The sequence below is a fragment of the Battus philenor genome, unplaced genomic scaffold (genome assembly GCF_028537555.1).
Source record: "Battus philenor isolate CCGP_79_NKW_IND1 unplaced genomic scaffold, ilBatPhil1.0.hap1 SCAF_8, whole genome shotgun sequence".
NCBI classification, from domain to species: Eukaryota; Metazoa; Arthropoda; class Insecta; order Lepidoptera; family Papilionidae; genus Battus; species Battus philenor.
The window spans coordinates 11,736,549-11,763,037 of NW_027181748.1; the positions used below are offsets into that span (position 1 = coordinate 11,736,549).

The 26,489-nt window shown below is 32.7% G+C and overlaps 4 protein-coding genes across 6 annotated transcripts in view; 3 read left to right on the plus strand and 1 right to left on the minus strand.

Annotated features, from left to right (window-relative positions):
* The window catches only part of lili (LMBR1-like protein), a 28,700-nt gene extending 15,151 nt beyond the window's left edge, over positions 1 to 13,549 (plus strand). For all 3 annotated transcript variants that reach the window (XM_068774844.1, XM_068774845.1, XM_068774846.1), the window contains exons 7-11: positions 3,309 to 3,508; positions 7,191 to 7,352; positions 8,690 to 8,921; positions 9,246 to 9,402; positions 12,149 to 13,549. In XM_068774844.1, coding sequence (XP_068630945.1) covers positions 3,309 to 3,508; positions 7,191 to 7,352; positions 8,690 to 8,921; positions 9,246 to 9,402; positions 12,149 to 12,290 — 893 coding nt within the window. In that variant the 3' untranslated portion in view covers positions 12,291 to 13,549. The remainder of the gene's footprint in view (positions 1 to 3,308; positions 3,509 to 7,190; positions 7,353 to 8,689; positions 8,922 to 9,245; positions 9,403 to 12,148) is intronic.
* Rpp30 (ribonuclease P protein subunit Rpp30) lies at positions 13,290 to 14,635 on the minus strand. The gene has a single exon (XM_068774847.1). It carries the CDS (start codon positions 14,350 to 14,352, stop codon positions 13,564 to 13,566), a length of 789 nt encoding a protein of 262 aa, XP_068630948.1. The 5' UTR covers positions 14,353 to 14,635; the 3' UTR covers positions 13,290 to 13,563.
* Positions 14,636 to 15,242: 607 nt separating this feature from the next.
* LOC137931846 (putative malate dehydrogenase 1B) lies at positions 15,243 to 17,136 on the plus strand. The gene is given in 5 exon segments (XM_068775357.1): positions 15,243 to 15,380; positions 15,471 to 16,036; positions 16,115 to 16,586; positions 16,662 to 16,782; positions 16,859 to 17,136. Coding segments are annotated over 5 exon segments (1,575 nt in total).
* A 133-nt stretch (positions 17,137 to 17,269) lies between these two features.
* LOC137931527 (uncharacterized) overlaps positions 17,270 to 26,489 on the plus strand; it is a 230,041-nt gene continuing 220,821 nt past the window's right edge. Inside the window, exon 1 of the mRNA XM_068774950.1 lies at positions 17,270 to 17,648. Within this exon, the coding sequence (XP_068631051.1) occupies positions 17,543 to 17,648 (106 nt within the window). The 5' untranslated portion in view covers positions 17,270 to 17,542. The remainder of the gene's footprint in view (positions 17,649 to 26,489) is intronic.

Sequence of the window (26,489 nt, forward strand, 5' to 3'; positions counted from 1 at the left end):
GTTTATTTAAAACTTAAAAAATAATAGTGTGAAGAATTTAATATGTGAAAAGCTTGAGTATGAATTGCTCAATGTACTATATTAAGGATGTTGTAAAAGATGCAACCGAAAAAAAAGTTTGTGTTCCAACGAACACAAACTTTTTTTCAACAACTTGAGCAATATTGGTGCGTTTGGAACCCTTATAGCTTTCAGTTAAAAGAAGCAGGTATTGGGGACATCGATTTGGTTCTATCTTCTATCAAATTGGATTCTCATTTTTCTCGTTACGTCATTATATGAATAAATCATAATCCGATAGCAACCGATCCAACCGAGGTTTCGGCCGAGATCAAGAGAAATTTCTTGGTTACTTCGCATTCGCTGAAGAACAGCTTCACAAATGGCGTCAAGGTGCAAATATTGTTTGGTTGGATATTTTTATTAATGACAAAAAAAAAACCCGGCCAGTAGTCATTTTCAACTTGAAAAAGCCAGTAGAAATCTATTCGCATATAAATTTGTAACATAAACTTGGTTATAAAAACAGTTGTAGAAATGTCGATTATATTTAAAGCTTTTTTTAAATTACAACATAATATTTATACAACAAATATAATAAGTAAACCGTACGTTTCTATTATTTTTTATTGTTTGATATTTTGCACACGCCAACGGTAGGTGATAACATAATATTTTGCATGCCATTAGTGTTAGTGATTTAGTTATTTCTTACGCTTCAGGTATTCCGCACAATACGTAGTGATCAAAATGATCAAACATATCACGTAATCGCATCGGAGGTGCGCTGCGGCATTGTGTCGTGTCGGCGGACGAGAACAATGCCTGTGTACAAACAATCTTATTGTTGTGGGCGCCGCATGATCAATGACCGTTCGACCATACCGTTGTTGATACTAGAGCTTGAAATGAGATATGCTTATAGGAACATATTTACACGACAATATTTTTGACGTGTTCATTAAACTGTCAAATATGTATACGGAGTTTTTGAGTTTAACAGTACTTATTATATGTCTAGTTGAAAAGGCTAAAATTCAGTATGAGAGCAAAGATATCATTATGGCAATAATGTATGATAGAGTTTATAATCATGAGTAAAATCAAATCCAGAATCTATCTGAACCATCTGGATTATTGACATTTTCCACGTGTATTTTAATAGTAAATTTTCTCCACGTACATTTAAGCATATACCAGTTAAATCTTAAAAGAGCTTAAGTATATATATTTATGTATTGCACTTTGGTGGCGACAAATAAAAAATGTTTCTAAGTTTGCTGTGGGGGCACTCCTTATATCAGGGCGCGTGTGGAACCCTCGTAGCTTTATGTTAAAATATGCCATTATAGGGGAGCCGAGTCTAGTTTCTATAAAATCAAGCATTTTTCTAATGGTGTAAATAACTAATCACTGTTAATGATCCTGGTTGAATAATAATATGAATAAAAAAACGTTTGTAATTTACCGGTTACCGCGACTTTTACAAATATTCGAAGAAAAAGAAATTAGGATTTTACTTTATTTCATTTTTTGATTGATGAACAGAGAAATCAAATGAAACGACTGTGTACACAGTGGCTACGCTATATACTCATAAATAAACCATTCAGATGGTAACGTAATTACTTTAGATATGTTTGAACTAGATTGTTCTAAAGTCATTGACATTACTAATCACTAATCTCACTAATGGGTTACCATATGTCAGCAGGTAACGTTGTATATATTATTCATTGTATATATTGTATCTACGTCTAATATTCTACCTAGATTTCAAATATATTTGTATTTGTCTAGTAGTGACTATAATTTGTGTTTCACGTGTCACTTAAAATGTAGGATGATTGTTTGAGTGCAAAGGGCTATAAACGGGTGAATATATATAACTCATTGGTCAACCTTTTAAAGCTTCTATACCTTTATCCAATCATTATGTATAAAGTATTCATTCTGAAATATATTGCATTAATTTATTTTTTGTATTCGAATGCGCGTGGTCACTAACTTTTGGCAATATAATCTGCGGGGACAAATAGTAAATAATAATTAATTTTAAGATGGAGTAATGCGAATTTTAAAAGACGCTTCTTATGCATTACGTTATTTATTATTTCTGAAACTATTGAATATTTGACGAGGTTAATTAACATTAAATGAACTATACGTTCATCCCTTTGTTCTTTATATATCTATTCCGTCAATACGTATACTTAATTGTTTAAAAAAGTAGGCTACAAAATCAGCGGTAAAATATAGTGGGATAGTATTTGTAGCTAAAATATATTCCTCGTTGTTAAAGGGTTGAATAATGCACCTAATGTGTATTATCATTTATAGTTCGTCTTAGAATAAATACGTTCCTGAGGTCAATGTACATGCTTCAACGACGTATGCAGCTGACGTGTGCCACTGTGCCAGTAGTAGACGTATGGCTTGGCAGATTAGTAGGGTGTATTTAGAATTGGTACTGTACTATCCCAGCTCCCTTGAATTGATATTTCTCTCTATTATTGACCTATTCGTGTATAGTACTAGGAGAACTTTTGTATACGCAATACGCCTTAGCAGAGTTGAGTTATAGTTTATGAGACCTTCAAAAAGGTCATGCTATAGATCAATAAGGTTATTTATAAGTGGAAATGTCAGTATTTTAATATTGGTTTGTGTTAATTTTTTGTTTTTTTTTTTCTAGGTCTGGGTTCAAAGATTTTTAGATTAAGTATATTCTATGAATTGGCAGAAATAAAGGTGACTTGGCAATATTCAAGCAGTATCTGGTAGTACTTGGATAGATATTAGGGATTGTTTAGGTTATAACAATAATATATATATTACATGTATGAAACTAATCAAAGTAGGTACAAAACTTGACTAATAATAGTAAGGCACATGCCTCCCCTAAAAATCGCTACGTTGACGGTTCTGCGCTGCCCATATCCAGCGACTACCAGCGACTGTACTATGTAATCGATTCACCTAGTGGGGAACCTTCCCTCTTCTCTCTACCGGCTCGTGGTCGCCACTCGAGAACCTTTCGGCTTCAAAGGCCATATGTCACTGCCAGTTCGGACGAGAAATTCTTCAAGCTACGCCTGTGACGTTGGTTCTACTGCGATTTACTGAGGTTCTACTCCACATTCCTGATTTATTCATTGCTCTCTGCGTGACCGTGAACAATGAAGATTAAATGTTATTAAATATGGATAATGTTATGGATAAATAATTCTAATAAATACGAAAATAAAAAAAAATCCTAGTCATTCATATGCGTTCGTAACATTAAAGTCATTGTCTTTGTCCTTCAGGTGTCGGCTACATATCCCCGGAGCCAATGTACCCGGACCGCGGCGACATCTCGGCGCCGGTGACAACTGATTTGTCCATGACAAAGGACGGTCACATGACGGCATTGCATTGCATGGAGACTCCTCTGCTTCGGCTCAGGAATGGAGCTCTTCAAGCCGGCCTTAACGAGAGATTGCAGAAAGTGGTCGCTATGAGGAAGGTAAAGTAACTCATTACATTCATTTTTTATTGTTATGAAAATACAAGCGTTTTAGTTCAATAGGTCTATTGGTCCTACCGTCTGTTGAACAAGTGGATCCGCGGTCGGAAAAATTTAACCCATGTGTCCCTAATCGACAGTAGGCTGCCGGAACCTTAAGGTTCTAGAGTGAAGACAACGAACCAGCAAGCGCAGCGTAGGACGTAGGAAAGTAGATGGATCTTGTTAAGGGCATCGGAAAACGATGGGCGCTTTCCGCTTCCGACGGATCCTTTACGCAATCTACTGTGGTTATGTCCAGCAGTAGGTGTCCTAAGGTTGAAATGATGATTATAATTTCAATACTTACATCTATGTCTAAATTATCAAATTTGTTAAGAAAATTGTTACTTATGATGCAGACAATACACCACAGGTGTGAAACGATGTTTATATTTAATAATTTAACTTTTTTTTTTTAATTTATATACAATATGTAAAATAAATATTCCAATTTTCATTATTTTTTTTGCAAGTGCGTACTACTTTTCACGCGATGCACGTGTAGAAAATGTTGCATAATCGCAAAATTGATAATGGTAAACCGTGAATTCCAATAAATCACGGTTATTATCGACGAAGAAAATGGTTGTCGTTACAGTCGTGTAACAACGTCATTTTTTGCACTATTGTAATATTCTGTTATGTAAAAGTACATCATTGTATTTGTATTTTTTAATATGTACGTGTCATCTGACATTAGGCAAATAGCCATTATACATCGAATGTATATATATTTCTATATGTTAATGATGGGCAGCAGTATCCCCCCATCACATTTGAAATAGATAACACATAATCCTTCCCCTCCCTCATGATTTTAACCGTAAACTATAAGCTCTTATGTACCCAAAAAGCATAGAGCCACATAGCTTTGTTTGAAGTCTCTTTTAAAACGCTAGAAAATAATGAGAGATATTGAGACACAATTATTACCTCTTTATTTATCTATGATTGCTCTATCAGAAACAGGTAGCATAATAAATGTCAATAAATTAATTTATTGTCAGTTTTATTAACATTAAATTTTATTGACTTTTTAAGTAATTTTACATAGCGTGTCCATAATGTTTATAAGCCGCTCTTTGCACTCAACGTAGCGTTTCAAATCGATAAAAAGCTTTCGACACAGAACAAATTTACGAATAAGTTCAAATCAAATAATGGAAAGTACTGAGTGCGCTAGTATACAATAGAACTGTTTTAAATCTTTTGCCGTTTTCCAGCGGCAATCGTCTGTAATTTTTTTTATAGTTCACGCTAAACTGCTAATCCATTCTGACCGTCGTGCAGATTACAGTTAAAATAAAATGATTACATAACTTCAATATCTAAACCAAGCTTTTTAATAACTCGCGTTAAAATCAAATACTTTAAAATATAATAACTTGATAAGTCATAAGCATTATTTTTATAGATTTTATAACTCCTTCCATGATCCGTGATTTACTCGAACCAGCCTGAGTTTTTATAGTTATTACATTACAACCATCGTTATTTGTTTCGTTGGTCGACGAAATATATTGTCGTTGTCGTTTGCGTCCATAGACGACCCCATTGAGGCATAGGCCCAAAGATATCTATGGGCAGGTATAGCATAATCACCAAGCATGGCAGGTGGGTTGGCGATCGCAGTGTGGTATTATGGTACGCAGAGGACGCTGCTGCCCATCATCTGTAAACTTGTTTGTGAGCAGTGGCAATCCTATATAATTAATGCGCAGTGTTGAGTTATATAAGATTGTATCCTGGGAATCGAAGCCGCAACCTACAATCGTAAGTCTCAGTCCTCTACCGCTGAGTTACCAATGACAAATATATATTCAAGTTTTTCTCATTTTCGTACTGTAGGTCTTCGTCCTTTCATAGTTAACGTGAAAACGCTCCGTATTACTCGCGTCTACGACCTTAATACTTTTTAAACTTAAATTTATCTCGCCGAATTCAAATTCGGACGCCAATTTCTGTTCCCACTCCACCAGTGTGATAGTCGCTATTATCGTATTTGGAACAAAATTGTATATTAATAATATCGTGTACACGATTGTAGATAGTCTCTGTGAATCACACCTCACGCGGCTCTATTTTGCTGGGCGTCAAAGAAGGATTAGATGTATGCACAGGTAACTGTAAGAAATTGACAAAAAAATTATAATTTAAGTCTAAAAAGTATTGTGGCCGTAGTTGTCAGTAATAAGGAGCGTTCTCACATGAACGCTACACATATATAATACATTCTACGATTTTACTTAAAGGAAAAACAATAAACGGCATCTCCTTTGGGCATTTTTAGTCTTGAATGTAAAACGATAACGAAAACAAAGAAAACAAAAGTAGCACAAATATCACAATCAAACAATGTTAATAGGCAGAATGTCTATAACGTAACTATACAAAAACGTTTACTACGTATCAACAGCAAGGACACACTAACGCAGATTTACACAACTTCGTTCGGCTAATATCTATTATTTACTGTTCAGATGCAACTCGTCTCGGCGTTGATAGCGTTCTAGGAATTCGGCGCGAACAGTACCTGTAACATCAATAACTTACCCATATTTTCAATATTTCTACTACAAAATTGTGAATTTTGAGCATGGACAATTCATTCATTTCGTTTACCAATTTTACTTTATTGTAAATACTAGCTGTGGGGCTAAGATAATAAACATCCTCTCCCTGTAATCTATGAGACTTCGAACGTCGTATCGTATTAATTTAAATTTATTTAAACCCTCGTCCACGAACTTCGCCTCAGAAAATTTGTAAGATGTTGTATATTTTTGACGCATTTGAGAGAGTAGTGTTAGCATAATGATAAAAACTGGCTCCATTATAGGTGTCTGGTTCAATTTTCAATTGGCTTAACAAACTAGGTGTTAAGGTGTATCATCACCTCTGCTCGAAATCGAAACAGTAAAAAAGCAACAAGTCAAAAAACATTTAGGCAATCGCCACGGCTTATTAGAGAAGTATAATATAGTCGAAAGATATATAATATCCAAGTAGCACTAAGTCCGTGTGATGATGGTGACGAGGCGAAACTAGGCATCCAAGAGAAGATACGATTTGTAAATTTACAAACCTGGGAAGGAAATATTTAGGTGAAATATTATATAAATAAAATTGCCATGGATCATTATACCGAAAAATTGTTCGTAGTGATCGGATTAACGGGCTTGATTTGTTAATCATTTCTCATTTATAACGAAGATACTCATGAAATAAAACTAATTCTTATCAGATGTTATCGTGGATGATTTTAATTAATAATTTACCCACTTTTCGAGCCCTTTGCGCCTGTCGAACAGATCATCATCAACCTCTGATTAGAGCTTTCCAATCACTGCCGTTCATTCTATTCTTGATAACAAGTTCCTCCGTGGCGTCGTCTACATAACGTGGCCGTTTCGAACAAATATTACTATCTTGATCTCGGAGAGAATAAAGACATTATTGCGGTTTTGAGTCCACGATATCCTCAACATTCACTAATTTCTTAGGCATCAAAGCGCTTTCATTCCTTCTCTTATCATCTAAGTATTTGCATCTGTCTTATAGAGGTAGTCTTTCTTACTTTCGCAATGCAACAATTTTACATGTCTTGGATAATTGGTGAAAATTTGTTTAACAATTCCAGGAAGTAGAGAATCAGCGCAAGACTTCATCACTGCAGCGCAACGTGGTGTACCCGCTGGCGATGCTGCTGCTGTTGGCACTTACTACTATCACGGTGCTCATGGTACTGCAGAACACCCTAGAGCTCCTCATTGGAATCAAGGCCCTGCCGCTAAGTACACGGGTAATTATATCTAATGGGCTGTGTTTATTGTAGCAAACTATGTACTATTCGTATTTTAATTAACTCGTACGTAACATCGTCTATGATATATGTAATCAAGATAAATGTCTACAGTGTTTTTTTATTTATTTAGTTCGTTACTTTGATTATACACTAATCTTACAAAATTAAATCACATAAGGAAAAACTTATGTAATTCTAAAACAGCTTTTCATATCCATGGTCTGAACGAACGCAAGTGGATACTCATTTTGAGTTCTAGCTACCTTGAGTTATTCTAAGGGCATAAAGCCCGACCGTATCTATTGTGATGTGCGGAAACATTCTCGTACTTATGACAACAGGCTCAAAAGAAGACCGTTTTAACCAGTAGAAGTCCGACATAACCCTATATACAGAATAATTGATCTTGGGTGTTAAAGGTGTAAAAAGGGTGATTGTATTTGCACATTTGTCAACAAAAATCTTTAAACCTACTCTATTTCAATCAACCTGTAAAAAATGATCACTCTGAAATATGTTACATTATATATTCTCATTGCTTTCATTGCGCACAATAACACTGTGCTAATAAGTTTTTTTTAATATCAAAGCTTGTGCAGTTTCGTGTTTTTGGTTGCCATGAGGTCATTTGTAAAATATAATTGCCGCCGATACTGAAGTGATTGTCGGGCAATCTAAACTAACGAGGCGAGTATGGCTTTTAATTTTTAATTAGTGATAGCCGCCGCCCACAATAATCTTGTACTATACTGAATTTTGTTTAACATCCTACCTATCATATTGACACAAACAGCGATCTTCTAAGGCTAAAGAAGAGAGCACAGAATGATGTAGGGGGAAGACTAAAAAAGGCCTGCGTACAGCAATACATTAATGCAGGCTGCTGTTGGTAATGACGACCACGTTTGCGTTCTTTTCCATGAAAGTCGAAATGGGACAGTATTAGTTTTGTAATTATTTCAGTAGTGGTCAGTAATCTACTACATGTACAACAGAGGTCGATTGGTTCAAAATGGTCATTGGTTAAAAATCACGTGATAAATGTATTAACTAATAATACTTATTCCGGTTCTTTTGGAAATCTATGGGATGAGGCTTATGCCCAGCTGTAGACGTACTACGGCTGAAATAATATTTAATACCTAAACTATATGTGTTTTTTGTTAGACTGGACTCTTTTTCATTCTTCTCCATTTCTCGCTTTTCCCCTCCTTTCTTAATTAGCTACTTTTTTAATGTCATCCTCCCATTGTTTCAATCTCCGTTGCTTCTCTTTTCTTTATCCTGATACCACTATGTAACTAGTCTGGTCTGATGACGATGATATTTGACAGCAATTCACGCTCGGCATCGCGTCATTATCTAAGCTGGGATGGGCGGGCGCGACGCTGGAGGCATTCCTGATACTGTACCTGCACGCGGCCTCACTGACGGGACTGAGCGCGCCCATGCGTGCGTTACGTTTGCTGCCACGCACGCAGCGTACACCACTCGCCAGAATCATCGCTCTCTGCGCCCTGTTGCTTGCACATTCCACAGCGCAGCCGCTTCTCGTCAAGATTCTCGGTGAGTTATGTTATCACAACTACTCCTCCCTACATCGTATCCCTCATCTGAGGATCCTAACAAAATATCCCTTTGTATATTAGTAATTTGCTATTACAAAATTTCTAACTATTTTGTCAAACACTATTAAAGAAATTTAATAATAATTGTGCGATTTAGATTGTCTGTCAATGCATCGACTATGCGCTATCTTGTGTGACCCGCTTTCTATTAATATACCATATAGATTAATGTTTTGTAATCATTATGAAATTATAGCAGTGGATCTAAATTTTGGCCTTCCAAAAGTGATGTTATTAATTACATGTATAACTAACTCTCCAGGTATAACTAACTTCGACTTGCTGGGGGAGTTTGGCCGAATCGAGTGGTTGGGTAACTTCAAGCTAGTGCTACTCTACAATGCGATTTTCGCTGCCACGGTAACGCTTTGTCTCGTCAGCAAATTCACAGCCAGTGTGAGAAGGGAGCTGTACAACAGGTTGGTAGAAAATGTAAACACCGTCGCACATTGCGTATCTTTTCTCAACAACTGACACTCACTAAACAAATGATAGAGACTCGAAACAATTGCGGAAAGTAATTTAGATTCTAATTCGAAGTCATTAAAGCGAATGTTGCCAATTTTTGTGCTGTTTGTAGATATTTTCATTAGGTGAATTTTCAATTTCTTACATTTCTAATTATATTACTGAGAATTTTTGGTATCTGATTAAAAAGTGTAAATGCCATTTTAGAGCTAATTCTTAATTTTAAAATCGCGGTTGAAGTTTTTTTTTAATAGACATGATACAGATAAGACATTATAAAATGAAAAAGTCATCAATAATTGTTTACAGACATCACAATTGTTAATAAAGAAGATTTTTTTATGTTTAGTTAGTATGCGTGTTATTCAAGTGTGATTTTTATTTGCTAGATAAAATAATACAGGATTAATGTTATGTAAATGATTGTGACTATAATCTAACAATGAAAGATCTCTTAAAATTGGAATGTAGAAGTTGGAAATAAAATTTCATATTCTACCTATATTATAATTGATGTAATTAAAATTTCGTGTCAACCAGAAAAGCATGTGATATAATACAAAGTTAAATTCTTGTTTCGTAAATATTTAATTTCTTGTACACAAATACACAGGATGATTTGTTGAGGAAAGAAATGGTTGGTAACAACCCATTATGATTATGTTTAACCAATGAGACTGAATTTGTTAACTAGTAACGGTTAATTTGTATGATTGGAGATTATTATTTATTTTGTACATGTTTATAATTTTGTAATTGGTATAATGATATTGATTGATTTAATGATGATAATTAGTTTCCTCATTTAATGAAATAATGCCATGATTTTGTAATTAAGTTACGTAACCTCGGCGTTTAAGTTAGCTCTGTTTAATGTAGTTTAAAAATTTCATGTTTTATATTAAGGCGATTATTATTTTAATTATTGAAAAAGACAAGTAAAGACTGTTTTTTAAATAATTCATAATTTTATAAATTATTTTGCTCAATATATCAGTCAAATCGGCAACTATCATATAGCTTAGTGCATTTTAACTTTTGACATTATTATAACAAAAATCGTTTTATATATTGTTGTGGAAATCACTGTTTGCCACAGGTAATAATCTATGGCCTAGTATCAATGTAAGGTGAGATTAGCTATACCATAATTATCTGTCATCATCCCTAACGCACACAATGTCTCATTTAATGTTTTATCAAGTCATATGTTAATGATATTAACTAAATATCTTATATGTAAGACAATAACTAAAATAGAACAAAAATTTTCTCACTGCCAATTTTTATACCATCCAAATGATATGATAGTATGTAACATCTTAAAAACATCACTGCAGAAGAGTGGCTAATAAATGTGATTTATGGGAATGGGTTCAGTGGCTCTTTTACTGCAAATTATTGTTATTATATAGAGCAGTAAAAAAAAACATAACAAGACGAGTCTTAGAGATTCCTATTTACTTTGCAATATTTGCATGGTGGGTAAGAACTAATGTAGACTTAATTAAATGCTTGTATACATGTATCATTACTCTGAAATTAATGTCACATTAAATTAATTGCTTGTATCTTGGAATTGAATTACAGACTGGATACACTGATATAATTAACAATGGTACATAGGTCTAAAAAGCCATTTAAAAGCATTTATAAACGTGTCTATGACAATCATAATTTTAATTGAGATTAATACACAAATTAAATACAAAGAAAATTCAAATCCGTCACGATTTTACTTTTTTTAATAATTTGAATATAATAGATATTTTATAATCCACATATGAAATATTAACTTGCATACTAGAATATTTGTTAGTACCTTAAAGTATACAAATTAAAAGACATTACTCTATCTAATATTTTTAATAGTGCACTAAAGGTAATTTCCGTTTGTTATGAAATTGTGACTAAATGCGAAACTAATAACACCTATGGTGCTACATTAAAGTTAATAGAAATAGATCACAGCTATTATAATGGAATGAATGATTTTATTTTATGAAGGTACATAGCTATAAAATAATATGCCGTTATGTAAGCACTGTGTGAATCTTTTAATTTTGTCACAATGTATCATAGTGTGTGCATTTTTTACATTTGTATTATTATGTACCAAAAGTTGAGATTGCATTTTTAAAAATAATATAATTTAAAAAACGAAGTTGTTCTTTTCATTTCTCCTTGTAATACTCCTGGTGTAGCGACATCTATTCACTTTATTGTTATAAACGTCAAAGAAATTTAGAGAATTTATAATTTTAACAATATTTGTCCATTGTTATTAATTTACTCTGGTTAATATTTTGTGTATTTGTGTTTGCTAATTAATTACATTCATTCAGAATTGCTTTCCTAAATAACATTCTGACATTGCTAGTTATTAATCACTTCCAGAATCATGTTAGCTCATTTTCTTTATTCAGTCAGATCCAGTGTTATTTAGTTTATTATTTTCTTGAGCAAGACTTTATTACAAGATTTAGAAGAGAGACAAAAATATGCCTTAGATATACACATATTAATTATTGATATTTAAAATTCGTAATTTATTTCTGTGCCAAAGTGCAATGTTAACATTAGAAGATGGTTAGTTATTAACTGTTTGCACAGCAGTCCGAGTACAATTAATAATTAATGTAAGCATAGTATATCTACATCAGAAATTACTTATATTTGTATATTTTGTTCATACAGGTTTAAATGGGTAACAGATATATTTACATTGACTGAAGAGAAGACTGCCATTAAGCCTCCTGTCCCATCTCGATCATCAGTTGAAAAGACCGTTATAAATAAAGACAGGCAAGATACTTCCGAACATGAAAAAGTTGAGTAAAAAAGGTTTATAAATAAATCAAAATGGTATTGGTGTTTTGTGTGTTTATGATGCCTCGAGAACAGTCAATGGGCAATTAGAGAGCAAGATAGAAGAAAAATAATTGTTTATCACTATGAAGGTTGAATTAACAACATTTGTAATAATCGCTGTTTAAAAGTAAGACAGGATTAATATTAACTTCACATTCTGAGTGTTTAACACAGATGGGGCATTACAGTGTACATTTACTACAGTCTGTGCAGCTTTAAGGAGTCATTAAAAAAAATTATTAAATAATGTTTTTCGGTTTTTCTGCCTAACTTGTACAAATGGATGTATTTGTGACAATCTACCATTTGCATCCAAGAATTTTTCTATTCCATTAGTCAACTTCGCACGTTTATAAAAATTGCATTGGATATCATCTCTGTTTATAAAAAAGAAGTCTAACTGATTTCATTATACAAAAAATAGGTCAAATTGAAGTTGAATATATTAGGGTGACTGGAAAAGTCGTATTTGACGACATATTTTATAGAAAAACCATTAATTTTACTGGCATTGAAAATTTGTGTACTACATAGCAAAAGGTTGTTGATAACAAAGGTACATCGTCGATTAGAAATAAAAACTTGTTATAAATGTAGTCATGTGAATTTAACTTAAGAACAATACTTTCTGGTCTCCCTAATAATATAGAATTTTTGATATTATTTTATTTAACTAAATATACCAAAAATTACTTATTATGTACTGAAAGAAGAAAATAAGTTTATAAGTACATTGATGTTATTTAGTCATAAAATGCTAGTTTGAGTTAAGTTATAGGGTACTAAAATATTAAAAACCAAACTTATTTTACTTTTTATTGCATTTTAAATTATAGAAATTTATTGAGAGGTACACCATTAATTCATTATGTAAATTATATAAATATCATTGAATAATACGTGATTTCTAAATACATGTGTAATAATTTTAAACATACATATGGTGAAGGTTAGTTATTTCCTTAACTCTACAATTCTTATTTAAAAACTGATGAATATGTTTATGTAATTGATATTGTATTTTAAATAAATGTGCAGTAATATTGATTGAGATTTTTTAGTAGCAAGTATAAATGTATGACACTACTAATTGTTTTAAAATAAGTACATAAAATAGAATTAAGATGTGAAACTTAGATTTTATTTCTTCTTAAAATACACAAGACTTTTAGATATCTTAGAACAAAGTGTAAACATTTAACCATATAATCTAAACTATGACATTAAATAAAACTGCATATTTATTTTTTAATAGTTTTATTTTTACTGTCTTTTATAGGAGTAACTACTAAATAATGTTTCCCTGTTCGTCTCCCTTCAGCTTTTATAATGAGTCGTCGTGCATTACTCCTAATAGAGTCTAGACTTTGATTGCTGTTTAATCCCAAAATAAATCCTAGATTAATGACGTCATGGACACCTCTTGTGTAGATGTAATTGTCTGCCCCACTGGATATAATGATATTCCTTGATTTGCCAACTGCATGATAAGTATGGGCCATACTTATAATGTTTTTTCTACAAGTTGAATCCTTGATAGCTGGTGAATACATGAGTTCGAAAAATATTCCCCTTTCCACTGCTTGGTTGTAGAGTTTACGACTGACTTTATAGGGAAGTCTGACTTCTGGTTCAAAAGTGATAATATCAACATCTAAATTGCCACATGCATACTGAAATGCTTGCAATGTCTTTGGCACTACTGCTATAATATCGTACTTTTTAATATTATCAGATTGATTAAATTTATGAGTAATACTAGATTCAGAGAACTCTATTGTAACTCTTTGAAGAATGTTAATTTCACTTTTACCTAAATCATTTGGAATTTCTACAGGATTTGGTATGAAATCCTTCTTTTCTTTTATTTCTCCTTTTCGCTTCTTCTTTTTTGGCTCTTCAACAGCTTCTTCGACATAAGTGTTGATTGCAACGGTATTAAAACCTAATTTATGCAATGATTGTATTTTACTAATATCACAACTTCTACTTAGCGATAAATCGCAAAAACCCCAATTTTTCTGGGCCATACCAACCTTTGAGATTTCTTTATACAAAGCAAATCTAAACTTTTTCCAGAATGCTTAACAAATCAAAAATTCAACCCTTCAATCGATCAATAACGTAATGTAAACATAACCTATTTGCGTAAATCACATGCTAACTAAAATTAATATACAATTCTACAGACAAATTATACTTTTTCAATTTTAAATATAAGTAGCAAGTAAGTAAGCTGAACAATCTTCAAATATTAGATATTTAATCTCAATTAATTGATACGGACTTGCTGGATTATTAAACGGACGCAGATAAAATGACATTTCGATAAGTTTATATATATTGATAATCGATTGTAATAAATTTATACAGATAAAAAATGGTGATGTGTAGATAGTATATCGAGTCCCATAAGTTACAAAATTGTAGTTACGTTAATAGTAAAATGTAAATAAAAAGGTTTTTGCAACCAATACCATTTTTTCCATTAATGAAAACTAACCGACTAATAAACACTAAAAAGTATTCGTTGTTAACTTTCTGAAAATCTAAAATAGTAACTCTAGATTATAAATACAATTTTGATATAAAATTATTGTACTAACAAGGTAAATACCATGTCGAGAATTGTATCATATTCATAGCCAAAAAGGCTTTAATGATTTTGCCAAAAAGCTTCTATTTTGAATTTTTCGTGGATTACGTATAATGTCACCATAACATTTTTCTATTTAATTTAATTTTGAGGCTTATGATGAACTTGGTTCATATAGTCATATATAATAATGAGACAGGCATATAGATAGTAAGATAAAAGATAATACTCATTATTATCAGTTAAAGTCATCATATTAAAAAAATATTTATGTCAAAAGAAAAATTGAAATATCATTTCTATTTTAGATTGCAGATTACCAAAATGGGTATACAAATAGTCATAGCTGGTAAATCACAATGCGAAAATTTTGCGAAAACTTGTCTAATTGCTGACTATCTTTCTCAAAATTTACCTCATTTTTGTTGGAAAAGAATTGAAAAAACTGTATTAGATTGGAAGGTATGCCACCATTGTTATTACTACTACCATAAACTAATCAAAATGATTTTATCGCAACGTAAATATTTATTATTTTAACTTTATTGTTAGGGATGGCTGTGTAAGATTAACTTAAGGAATAAGTGGCACCACGAGGGATCTCCTTTAGTTTGGAAAGAACTATTAATAGAAGGAAGTAAACCATATTATATAGGAGGTGCATCAGAATTTTTAGATTATTGCTACTCCTATTACCATTTCGAAGCTTTTCTAACTACCGAAAGGTTTAAAAATTTAACAGATAATTTTAATCAGTACAAGAAGAAACAAACTAAACAAGATATTTTCAATGACCAAAATTTAGAAGAAAAATCCCAAGTAAACAAAAACTATACCATTTGTATTTCTGGTGCAAGCCACCCATTAACTATGTATTTAATATCAGGTCTACTAGATACATCTTTTGCTAACAAAAGTATTTCAAAAATTTATATTTACGACAAAGAATATTCACAAACATTTTTAGAATTTGTCGAAAATGAATGCAGTTACGTCGGTACTACTTACTCTAATAAAATAGTTAAATACACAAGAAAAATGGGTATGGCTCTAACAAACTGCGACCTTCTAATTATAATGGATTATGAACCATTTTGGTAATATTCATCATCTTTTATGTATTTGTAAAAGTTTACTGCAAAAAAACTTTGAAATATAAAAGATAATGACTATAAAATATAACTTTATATTCACAGTGATGATATGGCGATTGGTGATTGGCTTTCACATAACGCTCACATTATGAAAGAGCTGGCACCGTTAATAAACGCTTCTGCATCTCGTAACATGTTTATAGTCTTTCCTAATCTGGGGCCAGCCTGTTATAATGCTACTTTAATGACGAAATTATTAACAAATATCAATAAAAGAAATATTGTTGTTGTAACGTCGGATTTGGGCTTAGAAGTAGCTCCTATCGCAGCTGAAACTGCGGGAGTGCCAATAAAAAATATGTTCTGTCCACCAGTATGGGGATTTGTTGGAGTTAATCATCTTATTGATATTCAAAATACAATTCATAAATATAATGTTATTCATCCGTATACCAGATATGTAAAAGTTAAAAATTCTTCTTTGTGCGTCGGTACCCTTTCTCCAGAATTTAGAACATTGCAATATTTATTGTACTTCGATGAAAGTGTATGGTCAAAGTTATTGGAAAATAAAGTATGTATTAAAGAAATCTAATACTATCTTATTATTTTATAATGTATCATATAGTTTAATGATTATTTTTTTTAGAAAAAAAATAATAATGACGACTTGTCACTGAATAAAGCTATATCAGTTATTAATTTTGTGAAATTATGGCTAACGGGTCCAAGTGCAATTGAAATTATTACCTTGGGAATTTTGTGTAACGGTATGTTGAGTTTTTGATAAATCAGTTTTTGTTTCCTGCTTAAAATATGAAATTTAGTGCACGTTATTTCTTACAGGATCTTTTGGGTTAACTTTTGACGGTGTTTTTTCACAACCTGCTAAGTATATTAACGGTTTTTGGCAACCTGCTGACGATTTCATGACTCCCAAAGATCCATATATGAACATTATGTATTTAGAGAAAATAGCAAAACAAATAGTTAAGTTAAAAAAGAAGGAATTGCCAAAAATTTATTCTTACTCTCCTTGTATTTGTGATATCCGTGAAAAGAAAGAAATTATCGAAGAAAAAACTATAACTCCAAGCAAAAAGGCTATTAATTTTACAGATTAAAATATTTTGATCACTTAATACGATTGCGATGTTACAGTCGAACTAACATCGACTAGATTTTGTAAATCGATTGTTAAAAAACGATCTTGGTGAAAAGTTTAGCTACAGTACAGCACTAGTGCTTGACGAGACGTCGTCTTTGAATGTTGTGTATTTTCGCTTTTAGCGAGGAAATGTTATGACGTGCAGCTGCTGTCTTTGTTTTAACAACACTCGGACAGTAAAATTTAACTTTCTTAGTTAAAATAATGTAATAAGGCAGGCTGGAAATGATATTAAACAGTCTTATTGCCATGATTTATTCCAAAGTATGATCGTGCCAATAGGAGTTACTAGCATAGTTAGGTTTTCGTATTGGTTAAGTTTTGTAAATGTTGTGCCAACAATGAGATAGTGGAGTGTTGTGATGTGGTTGTGGGACATGTGGGGTGTGCTATGGGTCGTGGAGGCATTGGCGCAGTTGGTAGCAGTGGTGTCTACTCCGTTGGAGCCAGCAGCGTTAAACTTAAGAGGTGAGAGGAACCTTGCCGCCTCCGCTGTCATCTCGTCATGTGTCTAACTTTGCATATGTTGTTGCAACTTTGTTTTTACATATTGTTTTCGGTAACAAGTTTAAACTTGTGTATACTTTGATTCAATATTTTTTAAATTTTATTTAGCCTCAAACAGATATCTTGAATAAATTACATTATTTTTGTTTGTTCGGGACTTTCATGTTACCTAATTGCAAAGATAGCTTAAAAATAAATTAATCAATGCTTGTGTAATTATTTGATTGATGAAAATGTTTAAAAATGTTTTTAGGCATTTTTTTTTGGAAAAATTGAGTTGATACAGATTCCTTACATATTTATAATAACTACATGGTTTTAAGTGAACAATCTCAAAAGTATTAGTTAATAAATTTTAGATGTGCATTTTAATATGGATTTAAATTTATAACAAAAGAGTGAGTGAAGTTACAGTACATGGTAAACCAAGTATTATTTAAACAAAAGAAAATTGAATAATGACAATACCAACTGATTCTCTCACTTGCTTGAATAATGCCAAACAAATATTTAAAAGCATCTATCAAAAAATATAAATTGTTTGGTATTTTATTATGTAAGCCGGATGAAAGTAGAAAATTTCAATCATTCTACTTTTTCATAATTTAGTAAGAAAACATTGCATGTTATCCTTAAAAACTATAAAATACTAATATTTCTGAAGTTAGTTATGCACAAGAAAGAAGACTTAACATTTGTTTTAACTGAATTTTAGTTCTAAATTTAACCAGCTTTGCTGTATTTTGGTCTACTTTCATTGGTAAACATTTATTTTCTTAAAGGTAATTGTTAACAAAAAGTATTAAATTACTTGAAATTGTAGTATGTTATCATTACTTATTCTATTTGTCTTTGGAAGCTATTTTAAAAAGATGTTTATTTTTATTATCGCGAAGATGAAGAGGGAAAGATAATGTATTTTTATTTAAGTACCGGTGTAATAGTACATTACTAAGTGTTCCAAGAAGTCTAAAGTCTTTAAATATATTTAATTATCTTTACATTGTAAAAGTTGATGTTTTTCAGGTTTTAAAAATATTAGGTGTATGTTTCAACAAAATTTAGATCAATTATGTTTATATATTTATATATGTAGATATATATGTATATATATGTATATATATATTTGCATATTTATATAAATATTAATATGTATACACATATATATTTATTTTTTGTGAGCTTATCTTTTTTATCGTGTAAATTGACGGTGCTACATACACCATTAGTCGTATCCTCAGATACATCACGACAGAGATTTCAAGATCTTATTGGAAATCTATATGGTGGGGACCTATTTTCAGCAGGGAACGCCTTGCGGTCAAAATGCTGTCACTGTACTGAATAAATTCTAAGAAATATTTAATCTTCCTTCCTTCCTTCAGTGCAGCCGTTTGCAAGTGATGAAGAAGATTTCTTAGTGTAACCCTTCACGTGATCTTAATACCTAAGGCTATAAAAAATCTATGACGTCAAACCACGCCCTGCTTGGTTTGCCTAATTGTAAGTAATACGGCTCGACCATAACAATATATGTTATCTTACATCGAGACACTCGTTTCTTATTAATCGAATAGGTTTTTGCACGATAGGTACAGGTGACCAACAGGAATTAGTCCCATAATATGGGACGATCAATTTGTTTGGCTGAAAAGATCTTGCGTAAATCCCCACAAATTGCTCTGGAAGACGATAATCTGCCGATCGAAGGAATCGCTAACGGAAAGAGAGCGAACTCTCAGCCTCCGTGTGCCAGTCTACTTTACTCGTCAGAATGTTCACATGGATTTACTAGCTTCAATTCAAGCATCGTTTTAATTTTGTCAATTAAAAAAAAATTGCGTAGCTAATGTATTTTCAAAATATTGGCAGACATCTATTCAGAGCAATTTATATTTAACGATAGTTTTACATTGTAAGTTTAAATGAGAATCAGTCATCAAATATATCGAGAGTGCAAGAAGGCTGAGGATCGTGGAGGAAATGTAGCCTGTCTGTTTGGCAAGGTTCTTCCCGCATGCATGAAATATTCGGTTGTTCGTTTGGCCTAGTGCAGCAACCCGGACGGAGTACTGTCTGTTGCGTGGTCGTTGTTCTAGAACTTTTTCTAAAACAATAGACAAACAATTGCTAGCATAGAATTCTGATATATACGTATTATTTTCTAGAAAAAAATATTCTTTAACTAAAAACGATGTAGTTATTTTAGCGACGTTTCTTCCTTTTTATTTTTTCTGGGTAATTTTTATAAAGCATACACCCACTCTTGATTTCATGATCATAACTATAGAAATAACTTTCATGACGTGTAATAATGTCAAACATCATATTTGAGTTAAGTCCGTCGAATTTCGATAACATTTCATAACACTTGTTAATACGATGACGTTTTTGAGCTTTGGTCAAAATAAGAGACATCCATCTAGCACAAAGATCCTAACGTTCAAATGATGTCGCAAAATAAATTTGAGTCTAACACCAATACCGAAGTTTTGTTACCACAATAAAGGTGGTCTCAACAGAATAGATTTTTAATTCTTAGATTGCGCTCTATAAGCTATGTATACTACTTTCTTAACACAATAACATTCTTAAAACACGGCGCCTTGGCGCACTCGGACGGTGTCCGCCATTCTGAAGCTTTTTACACCACTACCTTTACGAAGACTACCCTAACTTAATAATCTTAAGGTTGCTAACACAGGTTAAATATTTAAAATTATAATAGTTAAGATACAATAATAGATTTTTACTTGTAAATTGACCGTTTCACAATATATAATAAAAACCATAGATGTCCTAATGATACCATCAACAAGTTGTTTTCATAATTAAGGGATAACTTGTCATACTACCTCATATAACAACACAGTGTTATATAGATTACAATCTATTAGAAACAAAAACATAACATTATTAAAGTCGATGGAATAAGTAAATTAAAAAGTGTTTTATTTGCTTAAAACATTTTAAAAGACGATCCGGTCCAAACGTTGCTTCCAAAATGAGAACTGCTTTTGGTGAATAATAGCTCGGCGAACCGGAACTTATTTAAGTAAAGATATAGTAGGTGGCAAATGCAATTGCTTTTGCACTTTGCGAAGATCGACAAATGCCGCTATTGTCAAGTTTAAATTGAGCTTTTCATGCTGTCCCCGCGATGAAGCTTTTAGAAGTATTCAACTTAACTGCCAAATACATTATGCATGCGTTTTCATTTTATTCTAATACACTATTTTACACGGTCTTTGTACGAGAACGACGCGAGATAAAGTTTGTGGTGCAATCTGCAACAAAGTGAGAGAATTTGCATCTGATGATACTTTCAGTGCTGTAAGCGGCTGTTTCGAAGTGTGAGATGTCTCAACATTAAATTATTTATACTTTCATTTCATAGCATGTGTTGTAACTTGGATAAGACGTGTTTCCGCCGTAAGGTGACTAATGAATGTTACATACAAAATGAATGCATGGTTGCTAACTTATCTTGCGGACGAGGTTACTTTAACTTAAATTGGAGTTAAAATTAAATAGAAGACGTTGTTTGATGGTATCAACCCATAATCATGTATATAGAATCTATACATTATGTTTAGAATGATATATTTACATTATGATAGTAAGGAGAAGGTCAGGCACTAAAATAAAACAGAATCAGTAACCCGACATATATACCAAAAAAAACCTTAATAACATCAATATATGAACAGAAATTGAGATGGTCGAAGAATAGATGATGAGACGCAAAAAGAAAATGCAATGCAGAGACGGAATAGTATGCCAATAAATAGCAAACAAAAAAGGGAGATAGTTTATCAGATCAGACAAAACTAGTGAAGAGCCACACAAGATAAAGAGCAATGGAAAATGTTAAAACCTTACTTAGTTCTGTCAATATATACTAAGAATGAATGTTATTAGATCACAAAGGAAGAATAATATCCGCAATCTTATTATGATCGTTGGCAGAAATAAAGACCAGAACTGCTACACTACCTAGTCATGGTCTCTTTGGAATATTGGGTGGTATGATTCTTGGCGGTTTAACATTCCCTATAGATGGGGTCCGTACTCCATCGTACTTTGAAAGTTATGATATGTACATGACATGTATGTAAAAGAGTTCCCATTACATCGATTTAAGTTTAAATCTGGACAAGTAATTCAATGTCAAGGATTGAAATATCATAAAAAATATCAACGCTGATATTTATTTCTTTTATTTAATCGCAACAATGCTATATAATCATACGAATCAAAGAAAATATGAATCTTTTTTTTAAATTTAAACAGCGTTGTTTCCTGTTGTTGAATGTAATAAAGTGAATCTGTCTGTCAAAGTAGTTTCGGTCCTCTGTGTGGTATTGGTTGCATAACAAGCGGGCGCCGCGTCATCCGGCTAACGGCACTGTAGCGCGAGCAAAGGAGCCCCTATACAAGTCACCTTACTGTAGGTTCACTATATCTCTGCGTTTAGTAGGAATTACCCTAAAATAAAAAGGATGATTAAATTTAAAAAGAACTCCAAAATTGTTATACATAGAGTCAACTTTCACTTGACGATTTTGGTATTTATATCCTTTTATTTATTTAACTTTTACTTTTCGAATCACAAATTATTTACAATTTCACTATTTTTTTTAAAGTTGATACAAAAATTATTAAGAACGCATTAGATGTACATGATTTATTTAAATAAGTAATAAAAAGAAGCTATCGCCGCTTAACCGGCATATATCATGAACTTTAAAAAAAAAAACTTAAATTGGTACGAAATTATCTGATTCTATTTACTTCATCAGCGGCTATGGTTATCTATTTACATAATTATTTCATGTAGTTTACAAATGGAGTATATATTACTCTTGATCCTTTCCAGTTAGGTACGCAGTTTTGATGGCGACCCTACCATTATATCCAAACTTGTCACTATCACGATTAGATCGGACGAAACAATACTCTTCGGTCGTTTGCATTGGAAGTCATTCGAATTTGCGAAGCGTGGTTTCATGACGCGTAGCAAATCACGAAGTTTCCTGCCGCCTCCATTTCCAATCACGAAACGTCGTTGAGGACCGCTTCCTCTGCTGTCGGCCAGTTGGCATGGGCGTTCGATGTCGTGATCGATCGCTATAATACTTTTAACGGAAGCTAAAGCACTGAGGCGCATTTTAAAATATTCGATCGAACATGTCCGTCACTTTATGCTTCGATATGGATGCCGAAATATGTTCCCTCGTGACTTTACTGACGTACAATCTGATCGGTGGAGTAATTTAATTATAAAATGACAACATTTGGTTTATTCAACAGCTTTTACACAAGTGTCAAATGTTTTTTTTCATAAAAATACAAAAATGTGCATTGTTGATTATTGACCTGTTTATTCAGAGTGTAGTGGGGATTGGCAATCGTCCTAAAGCTGCTTATGATTTCTAACTAAATTGAAATTTAAAGATCTCATTTAAATTTAGTTACTTTTTTGTCTTTTAGACAGGAAAAAATTATTGAATATTATATCTCTAACCGTATATCATTTACTAAAAAGTGATTTTGTATATGGTATGTGCAGTGTAGTAAATGGAAGGTGATATTTCATTTTTTGAATGAGAGTTGATTTTTGCAATTTCTATTTATTGAATAGTATTAGTGACCTTGATTTAAATTTAATATTCACATCCTACAAATAATTTAATTAACCTCCAGGGTTGATTTTCTTTTATTTTTTGTAATAATACAAACTCGTCTTTCCAAACACAATGTTTTTTTTATTATCAATATTAGGTGAGTGAAGTCACGGTCAAAGAATAGTGTAATGTGCTTTGATAAAATTTATAAATCACTTCCGTTTTATTTTGTGTTGCACAATATTTAATTTTTGCCTTTAGAACCAGTTTCGATACTAACAATGTGTTGGCATATAATTAATACACATTCGCAGTCATCGAGTAGGGTAGGCGCCGAGCGCGATTCCTGTTTGCGAGACCAACGAACTGGCGCGCAAGGGCAATGCCGAGTAAGCGCTTTGCTTAATGACTGCCGGTTGCTGTGCAATTGTAATCCTCTCTATATATTACGTTGATTGGCACACTCACCGTCCGCTATCACTCCGATGACATTCAAATTCAAAATATCTTTATTTAAGTAGGCACTTACACGCATTTCTGAATCGTCAATTATTTAACATTATAACTAGTAAACTACAACCAGCTCAAAATGCTGATCTGTTGATAAGAAGCGGCACAGTTGCTCATTTTAAATGAAATATAAGAATATTTGATGCATACATTATAATATCAATTATGTAAATGCATTAACAAAGGAAATTCCACACATTTCGATTAACTAAAGTCTCGCTATAATAAGATCTGCTTTATAATTAACTTTTAATTTTGGTTTTAAAGTTAAGAAGAGAAAGCTCTTAGATATCTTGCGAAATTTAATAGTTACTACTGATTGCATTGTTATTGGGGTATTCATGCCGCGGAACACTAAGTAACGGAGTTCATATGATATGTCATATACTGCAATACATATATCTATTTAATCGTTATATCTAAAGGGCGGCATAGACTCAGATCACTCACTCATATATATCAACGTGAGTAGTGTGATGGGATTATTGTATTCATTTAAAGGACACCGTATTCTTTTCCAAAAAAATATCGTATAAATTATGGGCTCGAGATGCATGCTCGAGTGTGACTTAGTAATTAAAAATATTGTGGACTAGGCGTATCGATTAAAATAAGGTAAGTGACCACTCTTTATTCCGTCATTTTATAGTATGGAAATAACTAAAATAATTAACGCATATTCAAATCTATCTGACTTGCTCAGAACATAAGTAAAGTTACACCAGTAGCAGTATCGTAACCTGTTTACTCTCTTGCAGATTATGTAGGTTTGTGGTTAATCGACGGCTTAGTGATCAAGTATAAGTAGGACGAGTCTGACGATCTGCAACTTCTATGCAATGAGCAAAACTATTATTATTTTAATATTTGTTAATGCAGGATACCACTTATAATGGTTCAGTGGAAATTACAATTACATTTTCGGTGTGTTATTTTAGAGATGGTAGCAGGACAAAATTGTAAGAAAATAGGCATATCATAGGACATAAAATCCGACCATACCCTCACCAATAATCAGGCTTCTGATTTAACGGTGGAAGTATTAGGTGGCTAAAAATCATCTATTACTAGCAATAGTAATTATATTTATTGAGAGTAACATACGCTATTTATTTAAGCAAAGAAATGATTCACAATTAATATTCCGTGTTTTAACGCGCGTAACTTCTCCTTTTAGTCTAGTTAGCTAATTGCATCTGTTTTAGCAGGCTTAAGCTCTAATTCATTGCCGTTATTATTATGTCCGCTGATAGAACCAACTAGATGCTTACAGTAAGGCATAGGTCTCTCCGAAAGATCGTTACGACGACCGGCCTTATTTCATTCCATATTATGTCATCCGTTCAACTAGTGGAGGGCACAAACGCTGCATTTACTAGCTCGTGGTCGCCATTCAAAAACCTTTAGGCCCCATACAGTCGTCGGTTGCATGACCGATGTGCCCCGGTCATTACCACTAGAGATTTCAAGCAAAATCTCATTGCTAGTAATGAAACGTGTAGGGTCACCAGGAGCTAGAAATGTCGTCGCCAGCGCTAGTATTAGTCCTTTATAGTTCCCTGGCCGCTGTTTAGATTGCCATCCAATCAAGTAGCAAGATCAGATGCATTTTTTTATTTTTGCGATAATGGCTTTAATTACATGCCGGCACATCTGGTAACACAAATCGAAATATATTTTTTGGATATAATATTTAACATATTAAGTTCTGTAGAATTTGCTTAGTCTAATGAATATAGCAAAAAATATTGTAAATAGAATTGGAAGATATTAATCAAAATATATAACGGAAAATTGATGACTAGCTTTGTTAAGCAAATTATTCGTCTATTGATAATGTACTGGCTGAATTATTTACACCTACTTTGTGAATACATTAATTTAGCGTCGGCCATTCAGCGTACTGGCGGCGGTCACGTATTGCAGTTTTTGCGCGTACCGGTCAGCGGCCAGGTTAGGCATGACGTTGTTTATAAATGGCCGTTTACATTAAGCCTCTACAGAGAAATGAATAATTATAACTATTTTTTTAATTTTACAATTATGAACCTCAACCTTTTTCAATTCTCGGTACAGTTATAAAAGGGGCTTCTTACGATATGATCTCTTACTGCTTGCCAAATATTTATTTTAGCTCGCGGATCTGTGATCGATGAAGCTGTAACAGCCTTACAAAGGCTAACAGCGTTGATTATAACCGAAACCATACAAATGTTTACGGGCATTAGGTTGGTGTGTGTGGCAAAAATTTTACTAACTTTCTTTTCACCAATGAAATTCGGAGAGGTCTGTGGTAAGTGTTGGTTATAACTTTTTACACCATTATTTACATTAGATTGTAAAAGAAAGTTTTACTAAGAAGTCATTAACTGTTCAGTAATTGAAAAATTTCTCTCTCGGAGTAGAATCATAGTTCTTCTAGTGTTTTGTCTCAAGAGGTCGTCTGAGTGAGTGTGCGACCTCTATGCTCTATTACTGGGTTAATGAGCTGCAACATTAGAGACTCAAACCTAGAAGTGACGAGCGTTATAGGGACTGTGTAGGATTCTGTAATTTTAAGACCCGTATTTGAAACACCGGCCTCGTTTTGTCACTTAATGGTAAAACCAATCAGCGGGGATAGCTATTACCAGGTGGGGTAGGTGATAACTGTGTATTTTATTAG